Genomic DNA, 27,093 nt, shown 5'->3' with positions numbered 1-27,093 from the left:
TGTATTCCCAGCCACACACACCAAGGCTCTTTTTCTGAGAGGTGGACTTCTATCCTCCTCTTATAGATCGCCTTAGCTTCTTTTATTCCTCTCTTCAGCTCAGCTCTAGCAACACTATACAGAGCACAGTCAACTAATTTGACAGTGACATTATCAGCACAGTACTGATAGAGTACATAACCAACTATGTATATTTAGCTAATTTCTGATGTTCAATTATGTCCCAAACAGAGTGCATCCTCAGGCAATGTTTTAACAGACTTTATGTAGGACTTTGTTTTTCTCTTAAGAGGGGTGTATGCAGGAATGAGGATTAGAGAGAGGTGGTTTGACTGGCCTAAGTGGGAGAGGGGTGCAGCTCTATATGCGTGTTGAATATTGGAGTAAACATGATCAAGTGTATTTTCACCCCTCGTCAGACTCTTCGCATGTTGAAAGAATTTAGGAAGTACTGACTTCAGGTTTGCCTGATTAAGATTCCCTGCTCTGACGTGAAAGCCATGCATAACAGGGAGGAGTAGAATTCCCCTTGAAGTATCAACAAATGGGAGGGATTTTTATTGGTCGAGGAAGTGGAGTTGGTCAGGTGATTTCAGCCTATGTTTTATGCAAAATAATATGATCATCATTTGACTACCCAAATTATCTTAACATGTGCATGTAAAAAATGTACTCATTGGCATTTGCAAACCAGCAAGTGAAAAAAAAAAAAATGTTTACAATTAATGTTAAAAATAAAAGTTCAGACATTATTATGCCATTGCCAAGTGAAATTACTTAATAATAAAATAAATCAAGGGTATTTTCATTATACAAAATCATTTGTAAAAATAATTGTTTCAAGGCAGGGTTTGTCAGAAAATCACATTGTCAGCTTTGTGACAACTTCTGTTGTGAGATTTATTTTTGCATCAGTATATGCAGAAGTCATTAGATGGTTAATAATGCTTATGAAGAGTAATATTTAATGGACAAGTCAAATCAATTCAAATTTCAAATGCTGCAAACACCTGATGCATTAATTTTCCTAATCATTCCTCCCTTTTGTAGAATTTAACTTTATGAGTACTTGCCAAACTTTTCAATTTAAGATTATTTCAGAATTCCTGTACAGCAGCCTTTGATCTGTAGTTCCTCACATAAGATTTTGCTATTGCTTATGCCCTTTCACTAATCCAAATTAGTCATCAGATTGGACTGGATGTGCAGTAATTACTACTAATTCTGGAAAGCATCTCATTCACACCAGTATCACACCACCTCCTGGAATCAGTAATCCATGCATTCATTACGTCCCGGCTTGACTACTCTAATTCCTGCCTTCATGGTATCACTCAAGCCACTCTTTCTAGATTCCAACTGGTTCAAAATGCGGCTGCAAGGCTTCTAACTGGAAGCAGCAGAAGCCAACACATTACACCGATTTTAAAAACTCTACACTGGCTGCCGGTTAGATTCAGAATCGATTTTAAGATACTCCTCCTAATCTATAAGGCATTAAACGGTCTAGCCCCCACCTACTTGAGTGTCTTGCTCCATCGTCACAATCCCCCTCGTGTTCTTAGATCCGCAGATCAGCTGCTCCTAACCGTTCCCAAGGTACGTTTTAAAGCTCGTGGTGAAAGGGCTTTTTCTGTCGTTGCACCCAGGCTTTGGAACTCCCTACCCTTAGTGGTTAGGCAAGCCGCTTCAGTCGTCACTTTCAAATCACGCCTAAAAACGCATTTCTTCACATTAGCTTTTAATTCTTAATCTTTTTCATTTTCCACTTACTTTTCACTATTTCTTTATTTTATTGGGTCCCCCGACCTGTTTTTAGTATTCTCTGTTCTAATTCGCTCTTAATGTTTGTTTTTAACTTTTTGCTCATAGTCTCACTTGTCTTAACTGTACAGCGCTTTGGTCAGTTGTAATGCTGTGTTTTTAAGCGCTTAACAAATAAATATGGTATGGTATGGTATGGTATGGTATGGTATGGTATGGTATGGTATGGTATGGTAGTATCATTGAAATATGTGTCATGTGTGCTTTCACAAGGTTAGCTCTTTTAGTTGTTACATTAATCAACATTACTTTGGCCTCAAAATCCCAACAAATGACAAATGTATTATTTGCTGATTTGGTTTCAGGCATTAAGTATGCCACTTTCATAATCCCACTAGCAGGTCATCTCTGCAATTATGCATTTCCATTAACATATTACATGTTGTATTACGGGCGGCACGGTGGTGCAGTGGTAGCGCTGCTGCCTCACAGTTAGGAGACCCAGGTTCACTTTCCGGGTCCTTCCTGCATGGAGTTTGCATGTTCTCCCCGTGTCTGTGTGGGTTTCCTCCGGGTGCTCCGGTTTCCTCCCACAGTCCAAAAACATGCAGGTCAGGTGGATTGGCGATTCTAAATTGGCCCTAGTGTGTGCTTGGTGTGTGTGTGTGTGTTTCCTGCAGTGGGTTGGCATCCTGCCCGGGACTGGTTCCTGCCTTGCACCCTGTGTTGGCTGGGATTGGCTCCAGAAGACCCCCATGACCCTGTGTTTGGATTCAGTGGGTTGGAAAATGGATGGATGGATGTTGTATTACTGGAGCGATCTTCCTCATGCTTCAAACGAGTTTCTTAAATCCCTAAAAACTGAAGGAGACTTTGTGAATATCACTCCCCATTTTTGCAGACTTTAGCCTAGCTTCTCATAGTGTACTCATTTTAAGTGTGACATAATGCAGAAAGACAGCGTGACTGTAATGTAAAATGGCATAGGTAGGTTCTGAGTTTTGGTGATGATGTCCCCCTCATTGGTGGACAGCTCTGTTATTCGTGTTTGATATCTTTTAGGGAAGTGTACTCTTTCTAAATCTTGATTGAATAAATTCCCAAGCTGTCAACACATTACTTTCTTTCTTCCATAAGTTTCAAATGTTGAAAAGCCAAAATATCTCAATGAAAATGGTCAAAAGAATAAAAACCAACATAAGTGAATTTACAAACAGGCAGCCAAAGTACATTCACCAGCAAGCTTAGCTAATGCCACAGTAAATGGTGCCATAAATAAGGTTCTACTAGTAACACCCAAAAGACCTAATTGAGTGAAAGAGAAATGAGGCAAAACTGCCAAAAACACGATAAACAAAGACAAAAATAAACAAGACAGTAGGGCTAAATTATAAGAAAAAGACAAAACGAACAGAACAGATAAACAAAAACACAATCTCAACATATTCTTTCTGGCTGGATTACAAATAAAAAAAGTTATTTTTTCATTTTTACCTCTTTGTCTCCTTCACTTTATTGTGGATGAATCTCTCTTTAAACATTGTGTTTACATCAGAAGAATCAGCTCTGAACACTCACAACAGTTAGCCAAGCCCTCTGACTGCTTCCTGCTCTTGCACTCAATTGAATCATTTGCTTGCTTCAAAACTTTAATTATTGCGCAGTCAAATGACTGGGAAAGAGTAGTGGTCTGCAGGCTAAAAAAAGGACATAGCAGCACTGGAAAAAATCCATAGAAGAGTGACTAGACTGATTCCAGGGCTACAGGGGATGTATTATAAGGAAAGATTAAAAAAGCAAACAAAAGATTAAGAGGGACGTGACTGAAGTGTTTTAAATTATGAAAGGAATCAATGCTGTGGATTGTGACTGTTATTTTAAAATGAGATCACCAAGAACACGAGGACACAGTTGGAAACTTGTTAAGTTTAAATTATGCACAAATATTAGGAAGTTTTTCTTTACACAGAGAACCACAGACACACAGAATAAGCTACCACCCATAGCTTAGAAATATGTTTCAGCTCCCTAACACCCTCAAATAGAATATATAGGTTCATAAAATAGACATTTTTGAGAAAACAGTATTGGCATTTCATTTACTTGCACACACAATAAAATGAGAATCTGCATCTTCCATCTCAGATAATCTCTAGACATTTTAAACGCAAGATACACACAAATAAATAAATATGAGCTGGCTAACCAAAATATACTCCCTTTCAAACCTGACAATGAATCCTAAAGTACAACTTGACCTACCAAATTTCATTTCACATGCATGAAGAACCTCTCAGGATAACATAGCAGCAACAAAAGCATACAGTATGTGCCAGTGTTGATTCTGCCATAGAGCTGAAATGTACTCTAGCAGGCCTCTTCCTTCTAATTTTACTGCTTGCTTGAGGAGCTCCTGGCACCCAGCAGCATACTCCACTGTTAACTTATTATTTTTTTTCCCCAAGAATTTGTGAGACTACCATCATGCAGCATGCCTCGCACTATCTGGTTTGTAGATGCCCTAAGGAAAACAGCCCTCCTCATAGAGTTGCTAGCAGGCTCAGAAGCAGGACTGATTATCTTCACACTTTGAGTCTGTGTCGCATTTGGATTGCTTTCATGAAAACAGAAATGTGGGCCTGTAGCAGCATGAGAGGGGGAATAATGGTACCAGCACCAATCAATCTGCTCGCTCTCGCGATTTCATACATTTGACGAGTTCACTGGATAAGTTGTTGGGCCACAGCTGACTGAAAATAATCTGTCCTTTCAGATCAAAATTATCCAATCAGCAGAAAACCAGCAGAGGTGCTGGAACCCCTGCAGGTTGCGAGTTATTAAACATTAAATGTTACGTGGCACCCAGCAGACAAGCAGCCCTGCTTGAGGAAGCGGTGCCCACTGCTTTGTTCAGCCACTAGCCGCCTGCATAATGAAGGCAGACACGGTTGGATGAGCAGAGTGGAAGCTGGGATGGGGTTGTAGTGTAACGTAAAGGGATAAACCACAGAAAAAAAGGAGAACAGAGCAGAAAGCAGCATGAAAATGAATGGCTACTTGTCTCTCTCTTTCTCTTTTTCCCTTTGACGTTTTTTTATTCTATAACTGTTATTATATTCAAAAGCTGAGACATTCCATGGAATTTCATGTGATTCTGAGTTAAACTTTTTTAATAAATATAGGGGCAGCACGCCTCAGGCTTTGTTTTTAGTGACACCACATGTAGCGTAAAGATGAAGGGTCACACAAGTCCACTTCATCTTGAACAAGGGTGTCATTCATATATTATTTTCCAACTGTGTGCTGCCCCTTATTCTATACCTCATAGCATCTAAAACCTCTAAAATGTAAAACGTACTGTGATGGGCGGCCAGGTCTCATGCCTGGCCGGGAAGCCCCTACTGCATATGTTCCGGGGGAGCAACCATGGGCAGCTCAATACCTGCCCTGTAACGCTTGGTGGCAGCCTCCCTGGCCGACAGTGATTCCCCAACATCCTGCATGGCTCCATGGGAGATGGAGTCCTCCACAGCCTGGTTGGGAGCTGGGGTGGCCACTAGGGGGTGCTGCCTGGAATCAACAGCCCGGCTGGATGAGTCTTCAGCCCCACCCGGAAGTGCAATTGGGACCAGGAGGTCAAACACCTGGAACACTTCCGGGTGGGCTATAAAAAGGGCCAGTCACCACCACTCGACAGCCAGAGTCGGGAGGTGGAGGACTAAGCTTGAGGAGTAGTGGTGGTAAAGAGGAACAAACTGTGCTGTGGGCCTTTTGTGGTGTTTGGGACTGTGTTGGGCTGTGGGACAAGGGGAAGACGTGCCCCACGGCAGAAAGAGAAACATAAAGAGACTTGTTCATTTTATGCGTGCCTCCGTGTCTATCTGTGCCGGGTCGGGCACTATATAGCGCTTTTATTGCAGTACCTAAATTAAAAAGTACAACTTCCATGCAAGGACCATTGTCAAGGTAATTTTCTACTTTTAGTTTTTAGTAAGCTGACTTCCAGCAATATTTTTAATAAGGGCAACTGGACTTCCTTCATCAAGAGTAAACTCTCACAAAACCTGAATACAGTACAGTATATCTTACTAGAGCTGCTTTTTTGAAACTCTTATTTATTGTTACCCTTGAGCCAACACATAAGAATATTATCTTCTTCGTAGTGTTCATAAATATTAAATGTTAAAGTTTTTTTATCTCACATTCTGACCACTGCCACATTGGCCACAATAGCATGTCACTGGGCGTAATTTTTTTTAGGTGCTCTCGCATTTAATGCATAAAGCATTCACTGTGGTTGCCACACCGGACTATTTATGTGTCAAGATGGACCCATTTTGTTGAAATCTGGCACACTTATATTTCAAACAAATGGTTATGGAATGTTCCATTTTCACTGTGATATCTCAATTACAGTGCCCTGTACACATTTTTGAAAATTGAAACTCTCCTATTAAAATACAATAGCAGCTCCAATTACAGATTAGTTTCAAATTTACCTAAAGAGAGGTCACTTCAGCTTGTATTTTTTATATTTTCATTATTTATTTGTCCAACAGCCACTACTAATGACAAAGTTAGTCAAATTCCAGAGGAGGAACAGACATGAATAATCTGCTCATACATTGGCTCAATTGTATTGCTTGAGGCAACTTCACCATACAAAAGAAAAAAAAAATAAGCAAAAATGCCCTTATCTAGAAATTAGTATAAGAAGAATTATGCAAGTGTAGTGGACAAATATGTATTCAGTATTTATAATACATTACATTGAAAACAACCTCAAGGCTGCTTGATCTGAACATTGTAATGATACAATATTTCTCTGAGTGATTTATCAGCAAACTCCAGGCATGCTCTCCATCATGGTCTGAAGCAGACAACAATTTTATCTTGACACTTCAGCAGAGATTTTAACTCTCCATCAGGTACTTCTTTCAAAAATGTTATATTTAAGAAATGTGAAGCTGCAATTACTCACAGACCCTCCATATCCAACAACTAACAATAATACATTATTAATACAGTACATTTTTTACATCACTTGAATTAGAATCCGCTGTCTCTGAAAGCTATGGGGCACCACAAGCCTATTTGGGCTCCGTTTTAAACTGCATGATAATGTAAAGGACTGTAGTGACCCAGAGATGCAAGAGATGGAGAAATGACACTGGCATTCTTGACAAAATTGGTGGTAATTGCCCCTTAAAACAACCCCTGTTTTCTTCATGCTCTAACCCACTATCTCCTTCTTTAGCTGCTCTGAAACATCTTAGATATTCTATGGCTCCACATGTTCCTGGCTGTGTTGATCCTGAGGCAACGCATGCACATAACTGGCTCTGCCTTACACCACTCACCTGCAATAAAAGGCAACACAATCTGCCACACTTTTCCCAGGTCCATGAGCCAATCCAAAACCAGAATCCTAACCCAAGCTCACTGGCAGCCACATAACAACACCAATGGCCTTTAGCAGCTGAGGTTCAGTCTTTGGTGGGTGCTTTTTTTAAATGTTCATGTGCACCAACCTGATTCCACACATGTATTCAATATGAAGGATAAGTACTGAATAGTAATGTGCAATGAATGAACAAGCTAGTTCTTTTGCACTTGTCCTGGTCTCTGAACAAACGCCCTGGTACAATGAAATTAAAGAACACATCTTTTTGAGGCATGCACAGTGCGTGCTGTGGTTTATATTGCATTCCGTGAAAGTCTAGAGCTAACATCTTATCTTCACTTAAAAGGCTACTGTCTTCAGAAAATTGCCTCTCAGTAAACTGTTTCAGCAAAACGGCATGACAACAACTAGCCAATGACTGACTTGGTAGATGACACCAAACACCTCCCATCAATCAGTTCACTCTGACTGAATGACTATGACCGTTGCAGTATGCCTCCTACTGATCAGAAGAACCACTGCAAGTTCGTTCACAAACTGCAGACAAGAGACACGCAGTACAGTACACTGAACTAGTTCATCGAAAGAATCAGATTGTGTACTGAACAGAGGAACGAACTACATGTAAAAACCTCACATTACATTGAGTATCAGTTCAGTTATCGGATGATATATGTATGGGATATTGCATCAGAAAGTTTTATCCTGATGTGTGCACTATTCTAAGGTTCTAATTGTATGATCATTTTGTTTCTATTTATTGATGAAATTTTATTTATTGTCAAAATTCAATAAACAGGAACATTATTATTATTATTATTATTATTATTTTTATATTACTTATTTTTTGCTTGCTTTTTATATTGTTTGGTGGTTAAAGATGTTATTATGATACTATTTGATATTTTAAACTAGATTATAGCTTGTTTAGTGAAAACTGGGCGAGAAGGAAAATTATTAAAACAAGTTAAGAGACACGCAAGAAGAAGGCCAAAATGTTTGTTTTTTCTCGAGTTTCAAGTTGTATTCATAAGTCATTAGTCTGGTCATAAAACTGTGAAAGATAAGGTGACCCAACACGATTTAACCCTTTGCAGTGCCTATTAACCATCATTCTGTATTTAATGGAAGTGAATACATTGCCAGTGTCAATTTGTGCTGCCTTGTCCAAATAAACTACACATGCAAAAATTTACACATTTAAAAGTATTTTTATGGTATTACTCATCATCGGACAATTTTGTTTTCTAAAGTTGTACATACTAATCATGTTCGGCTTACAATCACAACAATGCTGGACAAAAAAAAATTAGATTAAAATGGGAAAGGCATTGGATACATTTGCTCCTAATGGCTTAAACGACAAAAAATAACTTTAGTAGGGTCTGTTTTAATTTATTTTATTTAAGAAAATGTATTCACTTGTTTTAGAATAAATGTATACTGCGCATGCGCAGAAGCACATTTCGATAAGGTTGCATGGTTCGATAAGTGCCTAACTTCAGACCTCTTCAACCTTAACAATTTCGGTGTCATGACAAACGCATTTAAAAAGGAAGTGGGGGAGTTCTATGGAGTTGATAGCAACATTACAGAGTTCTCTGACTTCTGTTAATAACTGAAAATAAAATTAATATCTCGACTGTACAAAAGAACAAGCACAACATATGCAAAACTCCTCACATAACTGTCATCACATTAACAATGCTGATATAAGCACAAATACACCACCATAAACACCAAACCCAGATTCTAAATACAGCCGACAGTTACAGATGGGAAAATGATACAGAAGCGTCGAAGCTTGTGTCAGTCAATTTGAAGCGTAGTGAGTCGAATCACTGTGTCGGAGCTTGTGTCGAAACACCTCTGTCACGTGACCCGTGACGTTTACAGCTTCGAACGTCATCAGTGCTTCTCAGCGCGCTTTATTGGTTTGACAGCTTTGGCACTAAATTAACAGATAGCCTACATAACATGCATCATTCTAATTCAACAATGTTGGGTAGTGAGGAGAGAGAGATTTGGAGAGCTTTGATGACAGGTAACGACTAACAGCCGAAAACGGCGTTCAAAAGTTAAATCGTATAAATTGACAAGGACCTTAGCAGAATAAAATGAACTCAGACTTTTCTGACCTTTTACTGGCGAGATCCGAATAAAATTGGCTTCACTTGCGCTCTTGAGAGATTGCCTTGACCTCAGTTAACCACCAGATGTCGCTGTTCATAGTGGGGCTGAGGCTTCAAAGCTTCCAATCTTTTTCGGCACAAATACAAAGAAAGCATCATGAGGCTTCATTTTCACATCACTACCAACAGTTCGGAACTTTTGAAGCTTACTTAATCCTTCGCCCTGAAAGCGTAAAGTGAAGTGAACACCAAATGCTGTCTTCCTTACATCAAGCAGCTCTCCAACATTCAAGGCTTGGGCGGCGCCTCCTTCGTTAACAGCCAATTTCGCATTAGCTGAACTTGAGCTGTGCTGGCGTCCCTACCTGTGTCAGTGTGGGTTTTCCCCCCTCGCAGACGGTGGTTCTCTCTGCTTAGTCCTGAGAACCATCCAGATCCTCCGCACCCGTAAGCAACTTGCTCTACATGTCAAAACTGAGAGCTCTTTCGAATGAATTTTTCCGTTAGCTTATCGTTCATCTCCGTCTTCCTTAGCGTTGCCCACTTTTACCTCACTGCCTACGTTTAAATGGAATCTTTTCATCTGCGATTGTCCGACCACCAAAGATTATGTCATATTAGATTTTTTTATTCATTCTCACGGTACGTTACTTTTAACCAGAAAAAGTTTATTTTTCTTTGTTAAACGTCTTTAACAGTAGGCCTATGCCACTTTATCTCCACGCTCAAAGCTGGCATCAGACGCAACCTTAAATTAATTCGAAAATAAGTTCAGTAAAAATTAAAAGAAAGATAAAACACTGTTTTTCAGCCATACTGCACAAAATATTTTCACTGTAAATAACAGTTTAAATGTTTCTAAACAGAAATCAATGCATATTTACATTTAAGCAGCACTTTAGTTGCCAATATTATGCCAATTGGTAAGACTGTTTATGAATATTTGAGAATAAAGCTGTAAAAAAAATCGGAATTCTTATAAAAGTATTATACATAATATAAAATGTGCAACGTGTATTTTTTTTTTTTGTCTAGTACGATGTTCTAATGCTTCTGATCGTTTCTTGCCATTTACTTGTTGGCAACTCTGCTACCTGTCATTTAATTTTTAAATTACACCGGGCCTATAGATAGATAAAGAGATTCTAGTTTGCCATGGTTTACACACATTTACCAAAAATAATATAGCAGCCTTTCAGTGGACACATTGATTGTGCTGTGCTAACACCAAGCCAAGTAGCATGAAGAGCAAGTTGAAATGAGAACATCCCTGAGCCTGTAGTCCAAGAACAAGATCATTAGTGTCCATTTATTAAGACTGTTAAATCCAGTTAAGGGTCATAGAAAGTCGGAGCTGCCTCAGGAGCATCAATAAGGCAGGAATCAATTGTGGTCGGTGCCAGTCTAGCCCAGTTTTTTTCTGTCCAGGTCTTGTTTCTTGCCTTGCACCCCGTGATGCTAGGCTAGGCTCCAGCTCACCTATCCTCCCACCCTGAACTGGAATAAGCAGTTTTGTAAACTTATTTTACTGCCATTATGTACGGTATAAGATAGCTACTACAGCTTTGCCCACAATACTTTAAAAAAAAGGCTCTCTTTTTACCAATATGAGTTTCTTAAATGAAAAAGTTGTTGGGTCTTTATCCTTTTCTTGTGCTCTTTTGATGCCCTTTCTACCCCAGCAAGCCAAGGTCAGGCGTCATTAAGAAAAAAAAAATACTTAACACACCTTAGGCAGACACCTCAACTCTAATGTGACTAATTATCTCATCTTTAATTGAAAACCATTAGGTGCACCAAAATTAATTGAAGTTTAATTTACTAATAATTAGTTAATTACAAATCACTGATTGTGAAGCAACAGAAGACCACAAACTGAACTGAAAAGTACAAGTAAAGAAACATTTCACAATCAAAATATGTTTTTATTATAATGATTAACAAAGAAACAGGCCAAAAGTAAACCTAAAACTGTTATAATTTCATAATTTTTAAGATTTTTCATTATTATTCTATTGCTTTATGATTATACTTTTTCATTATTTCTGCACCACACTTTCTATGTTGGATGGGTGCTACCATTTTCTGAGTTGTTTACATTGGTAATGACTCCTTTTGCCACATAGTGATGGCCAGAATTTACATTTGGACAAAATTAAATAAACTGAGTATGCAAATAAGTACAGGTCGTAAATGTATTGTAAAATGTGACAGTGGTTAATAAGAAAATTAAACATGACCATGTATAATTAAATCTCATGAACCATGTGTTTTTTCTATATTGTTATATATTTAATTTTTTTATTTGTTTATTTCAGTGAAACCACACACAATTTGAAATGAGCCTTGAAATTAAAACTGCCATTTTAACCTATCAAAGCTGACAGGGTGGGCCCTGTGTTTTAATTGGTCACAGTAGAATCGCCATAAACCTACGACTAAGTGCCACATTTAAAACAGACTGTTCTGAAGTAGACTCCTGATGGTGAATTTAGGGCTTCTTGAACTGAAGTAGTCACTTTATGCAGTTATTGTGGACAACTTTTTCCCAAGGCAAGTAAAGTAGGTGCTGCAGATACAAACCTTAAGTTTCTCCATATTGAAACAACAAAAAGAGGGGATTTCATCATACCATTTGTAAAGAATGATGGCCATGATCATCATGGACTCCCTGAATTATCTTTTTTATTTTAATAATAGTACTAAAAACAACAGCAAATTTCTTGGCCACCTGGGAAGTCCTTTCACTATTTAGATTTTGGTTGCAAATGTTCATCCTGCAGAAGGTTCCTTTCACCTTAACTGTGTTAGATCACTGTAAAGTTTGTTCATTTTGCATTTGTACCCATCGTTTTTGTACAAAATAATTTGCTCCAATCCCACACACTTGCTTCAACTATTAATGCTGCAATTCTTTGCATTTTATGAAACATTACTGACTGGCATCATCCCAACTGACTGGAAAGCGGGACTTGTTGTCCCTATCAGGAAAGGGAAGGTTGATTGCCTGAATTGCAGCAACTTCAGGGTGGGGTAACACTACTGGGTAAGGTCCTTGCTAGGGTCATCCTCAATAGGATCCGTGATTACTTGCTCACCTATTAGCGACCGGAGAAGTCTGTTTTATTGCCTAAGAAGTCTAGCATCGACCGCATTCTGGCACTGAGGGTTCTCATGGAGTGCAAACACGAGTATCGGCAGAGTTTCTTTGCAGCCTTTGTCAATTTTTGTAAAGCTGCCCTGTGGGACTTCTTGAGACTTTGCTGGATCCCCTCTGGATATCATGGCCTGGCTGTACACTGGTACTGGAGTGCTGGGCAGAGTGGAGATAGAAGTTCTGCATTTTTCCCAGTTGATTCTGGGGTTCATCAGGGATGTGTTCTTGCTCCTGCTCTGTTCAGTGTTTGCGTGGACTGGGTGTTGGGCAAGGTCGTGGGAACCAACAGATGTGGGGTATCTGTTGGCAAAGAAAGATTAACTGATATGGACTTTGTTGACAATGTTGTGATCTTCGTGGAGTCAATGGAGGCTCTGATCAGGGCTTTCGAGAGACTGAGCAAGGAGTCTGAGTGTCTGGGCTTGTGAGTGTCCTGGATGAAAACCAAGATCCAGACCTTTAATGACCTCTTAGGCACAGCCATGAGCAGTGTGTATGTATGTGGAGAGAGTGTCGACCTTGTTGTGAGATGTACTTACCTCAGCAGTGACATTCATGTCTCTGGTGACTCTTCCTATGATGTGAGTAGACTGATAGGGAGAGCATGGGGGGGTCATGAGATGTGGCTTTCCCGATATCTATGCAAAAGAACAAAGGTCCAAGTCTTTAGAGTCCTGGTGCTTCCTGTCTTGCTATACGGTTGTGAGGCATGGACACTATCCAGTTACCTGAGCTGAAGATTGGACTCCTTCGGTACTGTGTCCCTTCAGCGAATCTGGTTTGATTTTGCGTCAAATGAGTGGTTGCTCATGGAGTCCCAAATAAGGCACATTACCTGCGTTGTGATAGACCATCAGTTACAGCACTACGGCCATGTGGCACAATTCCCAGAGGGTGATCTAGCTAACAGGAACCTCATTGTTGACGAACTGAGTGGTGGGACCAGGCCAAGGGGTGCAGCAGATAGAGGGTCATTTCCAGAAGGTGGCACTGGACCGTGTGTCTGCCTGAGGGTTAAGATCCCAAGCTGTTTGGTCATGTGGTGGGTGTGGCAACATGCGGTACCAGTGCATTCTCCCCAATGTGACCTGGCCAATGCATTACAAATATAAATGACCATTAATTCATTCAAAACTATTTCATTATTTTTTAATCAGTCTTGTATGGTTACCTTTGTTACATGTGCAGAATCAAGATACCATCTTCTTTGTTTCTCAACATGAGTTTGAGTCTATATACAGAACTACTTTCTCACTGCTGAGTATTCTGATAATCCCAACAGCTCTTTTAGCTTGAAAAATAATTTTATAATAAAAGCTTAGCAGCAATGAAACCCATCATACCAGTGGCAAGAAATGTGTCATTAGATTTCAGGTGGTGGACTGATGGCTATGAAAGTTTCAGAGAAGTCCAGTAGTCAAGTATGTTCCGTTCTAAGAAATAAATTTGCTGCTATCATTTCATCATTGTGAGCAGCCGACCCGCAATTTGCATTTCAAAGGCATCACGACTGGGAAGATGTCTGAATAAGCTGCTTCACCTATCAGCTTTCTTTCAAAAAAGCTTAGAAGATGTTTGCTGAAAAATTGTCCTCCTACTCCACAAAAGCAGTGTGTCTAGTCTTTTGAGAGAGAGAGAAAAAAGAACATGCATTCATACAGCTGACATCTCTGTGTAGCAACTAGAGCCAGGAAATAAGAGAGGTATGTCCTGTGTAAAAATCAATTTATATAGCCAACAGTCAGCTTTCTTTAAGGGAGTTTGCTTATTGAAAATGGGGGAAAAAAAAGTCATCAGCACCATTTTTCAATATCAGTTCCTCTCTCAACTGGCTGTGTTAATTTGGCTATGCAAAGCACATAGCAATCGTGTTATTTACAAGAAAGTGAAAATAAACTCTGAAGTATAGGCAGTACTCCAACAAAGTTTATTATAGATAATGTCTGCTATGTTATTTCTCCAGCTGTTCTTACAGTTTTGCTCATGGCTTACACATTATTACAGTAATCCTTTTTTCTTTTTTGATCATGTAATCCTCAGTGTTTTAAAAACATTCATGTTACACAAGTTTGGGATCATCTCTTCTATTGTTTTTTACGCTTCCAGCAATATTACTGTTCTCAAGTCCCAATTTCTAGTGGCTAACTTTATGAAATAATCGGTGAAAATGGGCGTGCATGCTCAGCACAAGAGGATATTCTGCTCTTGCTTGTCCATCCATCTATCTATCCACCTGTTAATTTTTAGAAAATGTTATTCAGTCAAAGCCTAATGCAGCAGTAATGCACTCAAGGCAGGAATCAGCTTCATGCCAAACATTACAGAGCAATGCTGTATGTAACTCTTTTTAATTAATTGTGTCAATGAGTTTAAAGAGTAGATGGATGATAACTTCTTTTCTCTGAATGCAGAAAAAACTGAAAGAGGGAATGATGCAGACCACAACAATATTCTTTTATTTTTTAATTTACTTGGTTTAAACATTAGCTTTATTAAATTAGCACAGAACCTTCTGTAGGCAATACCTTAGATAGTAGCATGCCTTTGAAAACATATTACAAAACTACTGTATCTAAAAACTATTCCTTTCAGCTTAAAAATGCTGGAATACTAAAACAGTTTCTGAATATAGAGGGTCCTGAGAAATTAAATCATTTATTTATTTCTAGTAGAATGGACAGCTGAGATTAGTTTTTAACAGGCTGTTCAAACTTTCCTTCTGTAGCTTTCAGTTAATGCAAAATGCTGCTGCAAGAATTATTACAAAAACCAGAAAGTACAACCACATAACTTCAGTTCTTAAGTCTTTACACTGCGTTCCAATTAAGTTTAGGGCAGATTTCAAGACTCCTCGTCTTAAATTTTAAGACTTAAGGGCCAAGGCCCTGCTTACCTATCTGAACTTATTGTTACCTACAACTAGAGCGTGCATTAAGATCTCAAGATACCACCCTACTGAAGATTTCAAGGATTAACACAATGCCAGTGGGAGGTTGAGCTTTTAATTACAGATCTCCAAAGTTGTGATGTATTCTGCCTTCTTTTTTGGCCTTAGCTTTTAAATCCAGACTGAAGACTTACTACTTTAGTCTAGCATACCTTCATCGGAGTCATTGATTACCGATGCATATTGCATCACTGTTTGTGAGTCATGTGTATAAAAATATTAGTAATACAATAATTATGAACTGTTATTAAGCTTCCTTTGTTCTGCTTCTGTTCTCACTGTCCTGCTGTGGTACTTGGTGTGACTACTGTACTTCAAGCTGTATTTTTGGTCATGGAAAGACATCTATGATCCTGGAAGCATTGGAATTAATAAATGGAATGATTCTGTAGTTATACTAGATGCCGTAGTACAGACTCAACTGTAGAATTCTCAGAAGGGGGTGGGAATCCATTTGACGTAGGATTTGGACTTTGACTTTGTCTGATATAATTGAATGTGGATTCCTCAGAGTGTTTTCTCCTGGGATGCTGCTGACTGGAAACTATTTCCTCTCCTCTGTTGTCAGCTGGCAAATAATTCAACAATAATGTTAATAGTCAAATTATGTTGGGTTTCATTAATGTTAATCAGTATTGAGTATCTTTTCTTACTGTGTTCAAAAATGTTTGTGACTTAATGGTTATGCCTTATATGTTTTGTAAGCGATAAAGTCTGTAATTGCATTTACCTGTGCACTCAGCCTGCACTCAGTAAAGAGCACTATAAAAAAAATAAACTGTACTGAATTAAACTGAATATCCTAGATGCATCAATAAAGCATCCTTTGCCTACAATAAGTTAGTTAGAGATCCAAGAAGCAAAAAGAAAAGTTTTCTGTGCATATGTAAGAGTATTATGTGTGAAGGCATTGTGCATATGGCATACTGATTTCCATAATGAAGGGAATCAGAAACAAAAACACTTTATATACATTTGAGACCATTAGATAGGATCCTATAATCAAAAGATACTTGTGTATATGAATATGCTACATTTGGAGCTAATTTACATGTCATATACAGTATTAGAATGTGTGAATTCTGTATATTAGATAAGGAGCCCAAAACAAGCATTCTCTGTGTGTAATGTATATACAAGATATGTAACTGAAAATTCAAAGCACTGCACTGATATGTTTTTGAGTGAGAGCATTGCATATGGAGTCTGTGTAATTCACTCCCAAGCCATAGGATGAGCTCTACTGATGTTCAGCTGCCTCTTAAAAAATGCACCTATTTACAAATTGTTTTGGGACTGCTTAGACTTTCAACCTCTCCTCTCTCCTTCTGGATTTCTCCATTATATATTGATTAATCAAGCAGCTTTGATTTATTTGCATTCATTCTGGGGACGTAGTACAATAACACACTTCTTGTGCTCTACTTTGATTTTTTTTTTTTTTACTGTTGTACATTTACTTTTGCTGCTGTTTTCCAGTTTTTTGTTTCCATTTAATACAATGATAAATGTGTAACAAATCCAATTTGTCACAAATTGCTAATTTTATTAAATTTTATGGAGTAGATGTCTTTTAAAGAATGAAGATGTTGCATGTACTTCACAGCCTTCACATCCTAGATTATATGATTCCTCATTTTCCTTTTCACGGATTTTATTTAAGACTCTCTGCAGGTACTCTGGATTTCCTCCCACAGCCCAAAAGATGTTCTGGTTAGACTGATTGGCAATTCCAAATCAGTCCTATGTGAGCATGAGTGGTCTTGAAGTGAGTTCAAAAATGTTTTCTTTCTGGAAAGGAGAGTGTCTTACACTTGTTGCAGTCTAACCCAATTCTTGCAGCATTTTGCCTGTCTATATTAAAGGTTAAACAGAAGGAAAAGATACAGTGACAGGAAAACTTTATTGAAACGTCGTACCACTCAGTTACAAGTTAACAATTGGAGAGTTGCTAATATGAAAGGATTCATAAAAGAGGTTTGCAGATCTTGTAGGAACTTGCCACTCTAAAGTTAATCCCATCCTGGAATGTGGATGAAGGCTTTTACAAGATAACTCCTACTGGTGGAACAAAGCAAAGGTTGATTCTGTACTGCACTTTTCAAGTACCAACTGTTGTGACTGGCAACAGTTTTCCACAGACATCCAGATTTAATGGTCAAAGGACAAAGATTTCCAAGGCATTTCAGAAAGGATGTCAAACACTAAGGGTTAAGCTAATTGTTCATGTAGTTCAGTAGAGTTTGCTAATCAACTGAACAGAGACAGCTTATTTTTAATAAATGGAAATATATGCAGTATATCAAAATATAATTATTTAAAATCATCTGAAGTGTTCCAAAATTTATGATTATTTATTTTTATTAGTGTTTGTGTTCGAGAGTCAGCAGATGATATTTGTAAATCAATTACATTTGTATGCAATTGTGAAACCCATCCCATGATGCCCTATCCAAGGTCTACAATGATCTGGAAGTGGGAAGCAGCCTTTCCTTCTACCATTAACAATCAAAACTATTATAGCTTTTTCCTTACTTTAGCTTTTTTCCATACCTTAAATACTCCAGGGCCTTTGCCATTATCATAAGCCCACCCTTTGTGTACATTAGATTGCAGACCAGAATATTTATAGATTGACAGGACATAAAGGAAGAAATTGGTTTGTAACCAAGGAATGGCTTGTGTTTTGCCTTGCATCACTCCCATTCCCTTGTTGTTGTGTCACTGAAGACTTGTAAATCTTAGCAGGATTCTGATTAGAGTGTCCTTACATATAATTCTAGGAATAAAAAATGATCATTGCTTACACTCAGTCTGATTATATTTTATTAAAATGACAAGCTTTGTTTACTGTGATATGAAAACAACTCATAAATGTAGGCTCATTTACCTTGTATTTAATATATTTTCCCAAGCACCTGCAGCATAGCTGAAATTACACACTGCTGGTATTTTTCACTCACATTCTCACCTATTAGTGACACTCTAGGAGCAAGTTCTGTCAAAAGGATGTGGTATATGGAATCTTGTGAATGTATTTTATGACATTGTGAATTTAGCACATAAATAATATGACATATTGTTTTCTGGTGACAGTTTAAGGAAGTTTTATGAAATCTTTCAGTAATGTGTTTACGTGAAAGCTTGACAACACACCTGAGCAACATGAAAAGCCACTGCTTACCCACTCTGCTCAGGCTAGCAACAATACTATGCAGAATTGTAGCAATGCAAACTGGGAATTAATGAACCATATTAAGGTAATTTGATTAAATACATTTAAGGTCCTTTTCGTGTTTGTGTGTAGTTTTAATAAATAGCTGACATTAAAAAGTCTTCCTGCAATGTAAGTGTAAGGATAACTTCCCAGAGTTTTTGATATTTATGAGCTGAACAAAGCAAGTATCCTGCAAGTTGTAGCATCCAGGCCACCAAACTGAACTGATGCTATGCGTGTTTAGCAGCCCAGTAGGAATGGGCATGGAAGTGCCTACTGATCCACCAAGCAAATAACAACCACAGCTCTGTGTTTACCACAAAGATGTTTGTTTTTTCTATATATGCTTCATTTTCAAAAGCAGTTAAGGCTGGAGAATCTTTTGTTATGAATTACATTTTAATAGCTATAATATATTCACAAATTATGGTTGACACGTGGAAGTAAAAATGCCACTGTATTCTGTGCACATGAGAAAAAAATATATAAAACTATAATCAAAATTAAAGTCTTAACCCATTTAATCTAAATGTAGGAATTTAGCACAATGTGCATTGAGTGCACAGCAGGGAGAACTGCCAAACCAATTAAGAGCACACTCGAGCCATCCATTAATTCTCTGAACTACCATATATACTCGCATATAAGTCGGGTCTTGAAACCCAAAAAATCGAATATAAAATCAGACTCAGACTTTTATGCCCATTCAAAAATACATTTTTTTAAACATCTTCTGGCCTCCTCCAATCTCACACCAGTTTCTCAGACATATCGAATTTTGTTGCAGTGGCGCAGTTACCAATTTCTTTCGTCACTTCAACGACTTTAACTTAAGACCAGCTTCATATTTTCTTCTGATTGAACTCTCCATCGTACATAAGGGATGCTCTTATGATAAAGGTGTATCATACAAAAAATGCAAAACAGTGCAAACATCACTTCGGAATAGTTCAGGTTTTACCGTGTGGTCACGTAGGCACAATACATAGAAAAAATAGGCATTGTGCTCCATGGTTACTCTCTGAGGTGGGTGTTAGCATATCATAATCTCTTGGACCAATAGCGTGTGTTTTCCGTATTCGACTTATACGACCAACATTATAAAATATGATAAAATCAAACACATTTTAACATATTAGAAAAGTTTTTTTTTCAGTCCTTGAGACTTTAATATTTTGAATGCTGAAATTTTAGGCTTTATCCCTATAACGCCTGAATTTTTAATTTCAGGAAAAAAATTTTTTTTTGTTTTTATTCTTTACTTTCATAGTTATCAATATATAAAACAACCAAAATATATTAAAAAAATATAAAATTTGCAATGTTTTTTAAATGTAACCAAATTGTCACATTCGTCCATGGATCTATAATATAAGAATAAAAAATGCACCTTCATTTCTATATTATTTTTCATCTTATTTTATTATTAAATAAAAAAAACAAACTGAAAGCTTATTTTATTTATAAAGTATAATACAAAATGTATTTGTTTATAATTTTAGTTAGTGTGAAATTGAACAAAACAATTTTTTTCTTTTGTGATACAAAGATGAACTTTGCATTTGCTGCAGAAAAATACTGGTGCACTCTTGCAATTTACATTTTTGCATCTTCCTCTGTTTGTGACCTCAGGGTAATGGTGAAGACCATCCAAACGGATATCACTTCCAGGGATACTTTTGGTGTCAGGACCTCTTCTCTTTTTGTTAGCAAACTCAACATCAGTAGAACTAGTAGAAGGTCTGCCTCTTTTTGTTGGTCTATTACTTTTTTCTTCAAGAAGAAGAGCTTCGGTGATGCTCATTTTGAACTCTTGCAGACTTTGGATCTTTTTTTTTGGTAACTGAAGGCTCTCACAGTCTCTACGATAAAGTAGCCAAGAGTTCACAACAGTTACATCTATAAAATGAAAAAATAATTTGTGATAATATTTTTTCGATCTGATGTGAATTCTGTACAGTGCAATTAGCGAGTCCATCAAATCAACACCTCCCATAAACTGATTGTAGGTTTTCACAATAGCCGAGCAATCGATTGTGATGGTTTGTTTTGTCTTTTTGTCATATCGCTTACAGTTGGCCTTTGGTTCTGCCGAGGCAAAAGTTGACATAAGGTTTACAACTCTATTATCTGCCCATTTCACTACACATACTTCAGTATCTTCAACTAGAGCAGTCACTTCTTGATGGGACCCTTTGCCTCTTTTCATCAAATCTTTGTCCTTGATTAGTTTGATGCCAGGCAAACGATTGATTCTAACAGTTCCCAAGCTAAATATTTTTTTCTTTGCTAAAGTTGTCATCAAAGGAAGTGACGTAAACCAGTTATCAAAATATAATAAATGGTTCAATCCAGCAGGAATTGATTGGGCCAATTTCAGTACTACATTTGAACTAGCTCCCAAGTCGGGTTCTCTTAATACCGGTTCAATTTTCTCTGAATATATGAAAAAATCATACATGATGCCTTTGTCATCGCAAAGAACAAACAATTTGTATCCCCACTTGTGTGGTTTGCTGGGTATATATTGTTTCATGCTTGATCTACCTTTGAATGGAACTATCTGTTCATCCACGCATAGCATTTGGGGCATTGGTATTTCCCGAAACTTTTTTTGTAAATGGTCTATCAAAGGCCGGATCTTGAATAATTTATCTGTTTTCTCATTAGGTAAGGGAATTTGTGAATTATCATTGAAGTGAATCTTGGACTTTATTTCTTCCCATCTATCTCTACTTATCACTTCCGATACAATAGGACAGTTTAGTTTGCTCTTCCAATATAAACGTGAATTTGAGAGCTTCACCATAGACATAGCAAGCAGTGTACCCAAAAATTGCTCAAGTTCCTGGCTACTCAGTGCAAGAGGTTTATTGGGATTTTGCTGGATTGCATAAAGATTTGATTGGTCGACAATATGAGTAATGATATCCTTCGAGAAAAAATGTCTAAAATATTCAACAGGACGTTTTATTACCCCAGAAGAATCTATTTGTCCTAACCATTCAGGCATAGGTCTAGCTGTACCGTCTCCAGAAATGTGCCGCCAAAGAGGAATTCTTTTTGATTGGAAATTTCTTGATGTAGATGGCTTTGAACTTGTAGTTATTGGAATTGATTCTTCAACTTCAACAACTGAAGTTTCTAACTCATCTTCACTAGTATTATCATTACTAACTACGAGGTCTTCTAATTCATCCAAATCAAAATAATCGGGCGCATATTCACTTCCTATCATGGGAAAAAATAAATATTGTTATCAAAATAGTTTGAATAGCAATATAATTAAAATTTTATATCCATCCATCCATTTTCCAACCCGCTGAATCTGAACACAGGATTGCTGGAGCCAATCCCAGTCAACACAGGGCACAAGGCAGGAAACAAACCCCGGGCAGGGTGCCAGCCCACCGCAGGGCACACACTAGGGACAATTTAGAATTGCCAATGCATCTAACCTGCATGTCTTTGGACTGTGGGAGGAAACCCAAGCAGACACGAGGAGAACATGCAAACTCCACGCAGGGAGGACCTGAGAAGCAAACCCAGGTCCCCAGGTCTCCCAACTGCAAGGCAGCAGCGCTACCCACTGTGCCACCGTGCTGCCCAAACTGTATATTGTAAAATCAAAATTTTTAAATATAATACACATTTTATTTACCAGTGTCATCCGTATTAGCATCTGGTTCCTGGTCTGAGTCTGTACCGCTTCCATCTAGGTCATAAATTCGCCGTTTTCCATAAAACAAACCACAATCCATGCTGTGGTAATTTTTGTCACCGTCGAATCAAAAGACGAACGTAACGAATTCGTTACGTTTTGAAAAAGCGGAAATATATAATAAATATAATGTTTTTTATGAGTATTACACCTTTGACATAAAAACTACAGTTTTATGAACATATACAAAAAATATCAACACTAAAACTTCACTAGATTGAAAATTATCGTAAAATGCACTGAACGCCAACGAGCACCTAACCACACACGCACAATCGGTCGAAACATGTGCCACTATTCAAGCATTTGGCCGCTAAAATGCCTGACTAGCGGTATGCATTTGTAATAGTAAAGTGCGCCGATTTCGTCGACATCGTCGTCGGCTCCAAAAGCTTTAGAATTTCTGTACCAGATACGTTTTAATTAAATGTTACGAAAACGTCGCGCTCGGCGTTATAGGGTTATTTTTATGTGTGTTTTAATTTTAATTCTTTACCTGAGATAGATTGACATTTTTTCCATTTAATGTTTAAGTGTATCACACCTCCCTTTTGAAGTCTCTGTATGGAGGCTGAGATGCTACAAGACCTTCTTGCCTGGCTGTTAGGAACTGCCTCCCACATTTCGTTTATTGTAGCCTTTTGTCCGAGATTATGGATTTAACCTGTGAGCCAGTGCAATTTTGTGATTTAGGTCCTGGTATTCTGGTTTACAATACATAGCTTTCTTGTCTTCACTCTCTGCCAGAGTGTTTTGGCTATGAACAATGGTGCTCATGTAAATAAATCTTTGCAATGCTTATTTGACTAAAATAAGAGTTTAGCCCTTTGTTTTCTTGGATTTTTAATCAAAAGACACACACTACAGTTAGACCCTATGTAAAATTTTCTGGTCAATCAGTTGTCCTGTTAAACATCAGTGACAGACATTATTGTGTTATTGTAGGGGGCATCATTTAACTGAGTAAACTAATATTGCTTTTTGTAGCTCCAGTAATTTTCAATTTGGCCACAGAGTATTCTCACTGTTATTAGCCATGTACTGTAATAAGATACTAAAACACCTCTTTTAATATCGATAAATACATCTGAGTGAATGGGCGGTAAAGAAGAATCAAACTAGTCTATCTGGTAAGTATGGTGAAACAAACAATTTAGCCAAAGTTATTTGTTAATTAAGCAGGAATATTGCTGTTGCAAAAGATTCACAAATGACAAACACATAGTCATTTGGACGTACACCATCTAGTGTACTGTACAAGTTTAGCCAAGGCTGCTAGCCATTAATTATTGGTGATTTTAGATTTAGAAAAACACAATATAATCAGAGCAGTGTAAGATGGATACAATAGTATCTTTTCAAAATGCCATTTCAAAGCTGTAGTATTTTTTTCTAAGCCACATATGTTAGCCTTCAAATCCTACAAAATGACACGCCTGTACAGAAAATGGTCACTTAAAGGCTGAAGTTAAGTGGCATCCCTTTAAGGTGTAATAATTCATGTCACTTTCTGTTTGGAGCAGTGATGGACATATGTGGGCCAACGATTGCACCGTCACAGAGAGTCGCTTGCCTTCTGGGAGGCTGATGTACATCGAGCTGATTGTAGAGCACAACACAATTCCTAAATGCACTGGTGCCCTGAGGGTTGGTTTATTACAAAAAGACTAGATAAGACGTTAAAGTCAGTAATCTGTGACAATATACCATAACAACAGCCAAAACACGCTTAGTGACGGGTATCTATACTGCTAAAAAAAAAGGAACATTTTTTAATCAGAGTGTAGCATCAAGTCAATGAAACTTCTGGGCTATTGATCTGGTCAGTTAAGTGGCAGAGGGGGTTACTAATGAGTTTCAGCTGATTTGGTGTTAATGAAATTAACAACAGATGCACTAGAGGGGCAACAACGAGACGACCCCAAAACAGGAATGGTTTAACAGGTCGAGGCCACGGACATTTTTCCCTCCTCATCTTTTCTGACTAGTTTTGCATTTGGCTATGCTCCGTGTCACTACTGGTAGCATGAGGCGATACCTGGACCCTACAAAGGTTGCACAGGTAGTCCAACTTCTCCAGGATGGCACATCAATATGTACCATTGCCAGAAGGTTTGCTGTGTCCCCCAGCACAGTCTCAAGGGCATGGAGAAGATTCCAGGAGACAGGCAGTTACTATAGGAGAGCTGGACAGGGTTGTAGAAGGTCCTTAACCCATCAGCAGGACCGGTATCTGCTCCTTTGGGCAAGGAGGAACAGGATGAGCACTGCCAGGGCCCTACAAAATGACCTCCAGCAGGACACTGGTGTGAATGTCTCTGACCAAACAATCAGAAACAGACTTCATGAGTGTGGCCTGAAGGCCCAACGTCTGCTAGTGGGCCCTGTGCTCACTGCTAGCACCATGGACCTCAAATGGCATTTGCCATAGAACACCAGAATTGGCAGGTCCACCACTGGCGCCAGATGAGAGCAGGTTCATCCTGAGCACATGTGACAGACGTGAAGGGGTCTGGAGAAGTCGTTATGCTGCCTGTAATATCATTCAGAAGGACCGATTTGGTAGTGGGTCAGAGATGGTCTGGGGTGGCATATCCATGGAGGGACACACAGACCACTACAGGCTAGACAATGGCACCTTGAGTGCCATTAGGTATCTGGATAAAATCCTTGGACCCATTGTCACACCCTATGCTGGTGCTGTGGGTCCTGGGTTTCTCCTGGTGCACGACAATGCCTGGCCTCATGCGGAGAGAGTATACATGTAGTTCCCTGAGGATGAAGTAATTGACACCATTGACTGGCCCCCATGCTTGCCTGACCTAAATCCAGTAGAACACCTCTAGGACATTATGTTTCGGTCCATCCAACGCCACCAGGTTGCACCTCAGACTGTCCAGGAGCTCAGTGATGCCCTGGTCTAGATCTAGGAGGAGATCCCCCAGGACACCATCCATTGTCTCATTAGGAGCATGCCTTAATATTGTCGGGCATGCATACAAGCACGTGGGGGCCATTTAAACTATTAAGTACAATTTTGAGTTGCTGCATTGAAATTTCAGGAAAATGGACTAGCCTGCTGCATCATTTTTTCACTTTGATTTTCGGGGAGTCTTTGAATTCAGCCCCCTGTAGGTTGATCATTTTCATTTCCATCAAATGATGTGGCATCCTTTTGTTTCTAACACATTACCCAGTCCATATCAGTATAGATATCCAGCAGGATTTTTTCCCATTGAGATCTGATGTGTTTTCAAAGTGTTCCTTTAATTCTTTTGAGCAGTTTATATTTTTGAAATCTCTTCGTCTCAACATCTTAAGAGGCCGCAGTCTTAACATGTGAACAACATAACATGTCAACAACACATGCGGACACCAGGCTTTGGTTAGAGCTGTAACAATTGCAGCATTAAAGTACATCCTCTGCTTCACTTGTCTTCTCTTAGAATACTGCAAATGGCTTCTTCCACCAGGCTTCATTATCAATAAAAATATAGATAACACAAAATTGCACACCTACTTTATTAAGCCCCACAACAGAGGAGGTTGCCAAATTGCTAACTTAAATGTTGTTCTGCTTACAAAGCATTTAAAGTTCCTAGTATAAGTGCACTGTGTTTACAGCCTAACTGTATACAATTGTAATACATGCCCAGTGTAAACGGGGCATTCAAGGACATATTTAATAACTTAGTTCAAATCATCAGCTTAGGAACATCCATCAGTAATGAAAGTAATCAAGAATCCATTGCTGAGGATATTGCCTATCAGAACATGCATAGCACGCACATCTCCTGGGCCCTCATTTATTCAATTTGCTTAGGCTCAGAAATGTACATAAGCCATTTCTTATCCAAATGTCATGATTTGTAATACAAGAATTTGCCATGGAAGTTGGCTTATAGTTATGGAATGTTTTGACCACTCATAAGTCCTACACAGACTTTTAGATGTAGACATCTTAGTGACTCTAGGCAGAAGGGCAATGAAGTGAAGAGAAAATTTAATTTCATTGTACATTTTAATGATGACAGTCTCATTCTGATGCCCATCCATCCATTCATTTCTTAAACCTGCTTTATCCTGTGAAGAGTCATACTACGGTTAACTGATATTCTCTCAATAGAGTTGTTTTCAGTGCCAGTAATAACACCTAAAGCACTGATAAAGGACCACGGGAATCATAGGGTAGAAGTGCCCTTTCATCAGATTGACTGGCCCAGCACTGACTCAGCTGTGGAATGGCCAGCAGAGGGGAGGTGGCTTGTTGGCTGAGGTCTCTAGAACTGTGACTGTGTCTGGCTTCTTTGACTCCTTTTCTGTAATCTGGCCGTGGTTCTTCAACTAGCTGTTGGACAGATACAATATGGTTGTTTTTCATCTAAGTTAGTTTCTACTTTGTTTTTTTATGTATTTGAACAAATCTATATCCTCATATGTTCTGTATTTTGTGAGTGGTAAAATCTGTTCTTGAATTTTGCCTTGTAGTTTGTACTATTATGTTGTATTTCGCAGGTAGCAATGATAGATTGGCTGTCTAGCTCTGTGAAGAGGATTACTTGTTTTCTGTTTTGTGTATTTGCCCCATTTTTTTTTTACTTTAATTGCATCACATATCATCGTCTAAATATTCAATTTTATTTGTTTTATGCTTTAATGCTTTCCTTAATTTTTATTTTCTTTTATTATTGGACATTGCCATTCAGGGACCTTAGCATATCCCATCACTATAGTAATTCTTCCCAAAGGAC

At 38.3% G+C, this 27,093-nt stretch overlaps 1 protein-coding gene across 1 annotated transcript in view; it reads right to left on the bottom strand.

Annotated features, from left to right (window-relative positions):
* LOC114656547 (piggyBac transposable element-derived protein 3-like) overlaps nt 1–22,382 on the bottom strand; it is a 92,473-nt gene extending 70,091 nt beyond the window's left edge. Inside the window, exons 1-2 of the mRNA XM_051931240.1 lie at nt 22,283–22,382; nt 20,222–21,852 (exon numbers count right to left, since the gene is read on the bottom strand). Of these exons, the coding sequence (XP_051787200.1) occupies nt 20,222–21,852; nt 22,283–22,382 (1,731 nt within the window). The remainder of the gene's footprint in view (nt 1–20,221; nt 21,853–22,282) is intronic.
* Nucleotides 22,383–27,093: the final 4,711 nt, after the last annotated feature.

The sequence above is a fragment of the Erpetoichthys calabaricus genome, chromosome 8, assembly GCF_900747795.2.
Source record: "Erpetoichthys calabaricus chromosome 8, fErpCal1.3, whole genome shotgun sequence".
Classification (NCBI taxonomy): Eukaryota; Metazoa; Chordata; class Cladistia; order Polypteriformes; family Polypteridae; genus Erpetoichthys; species Erpetoichthys calabaricus.
The sequence above is the reverse complement of the archived record's forward strand: the minus strand, read 5'-3'. Positions and strand labels throughout refer to the sequence as shown.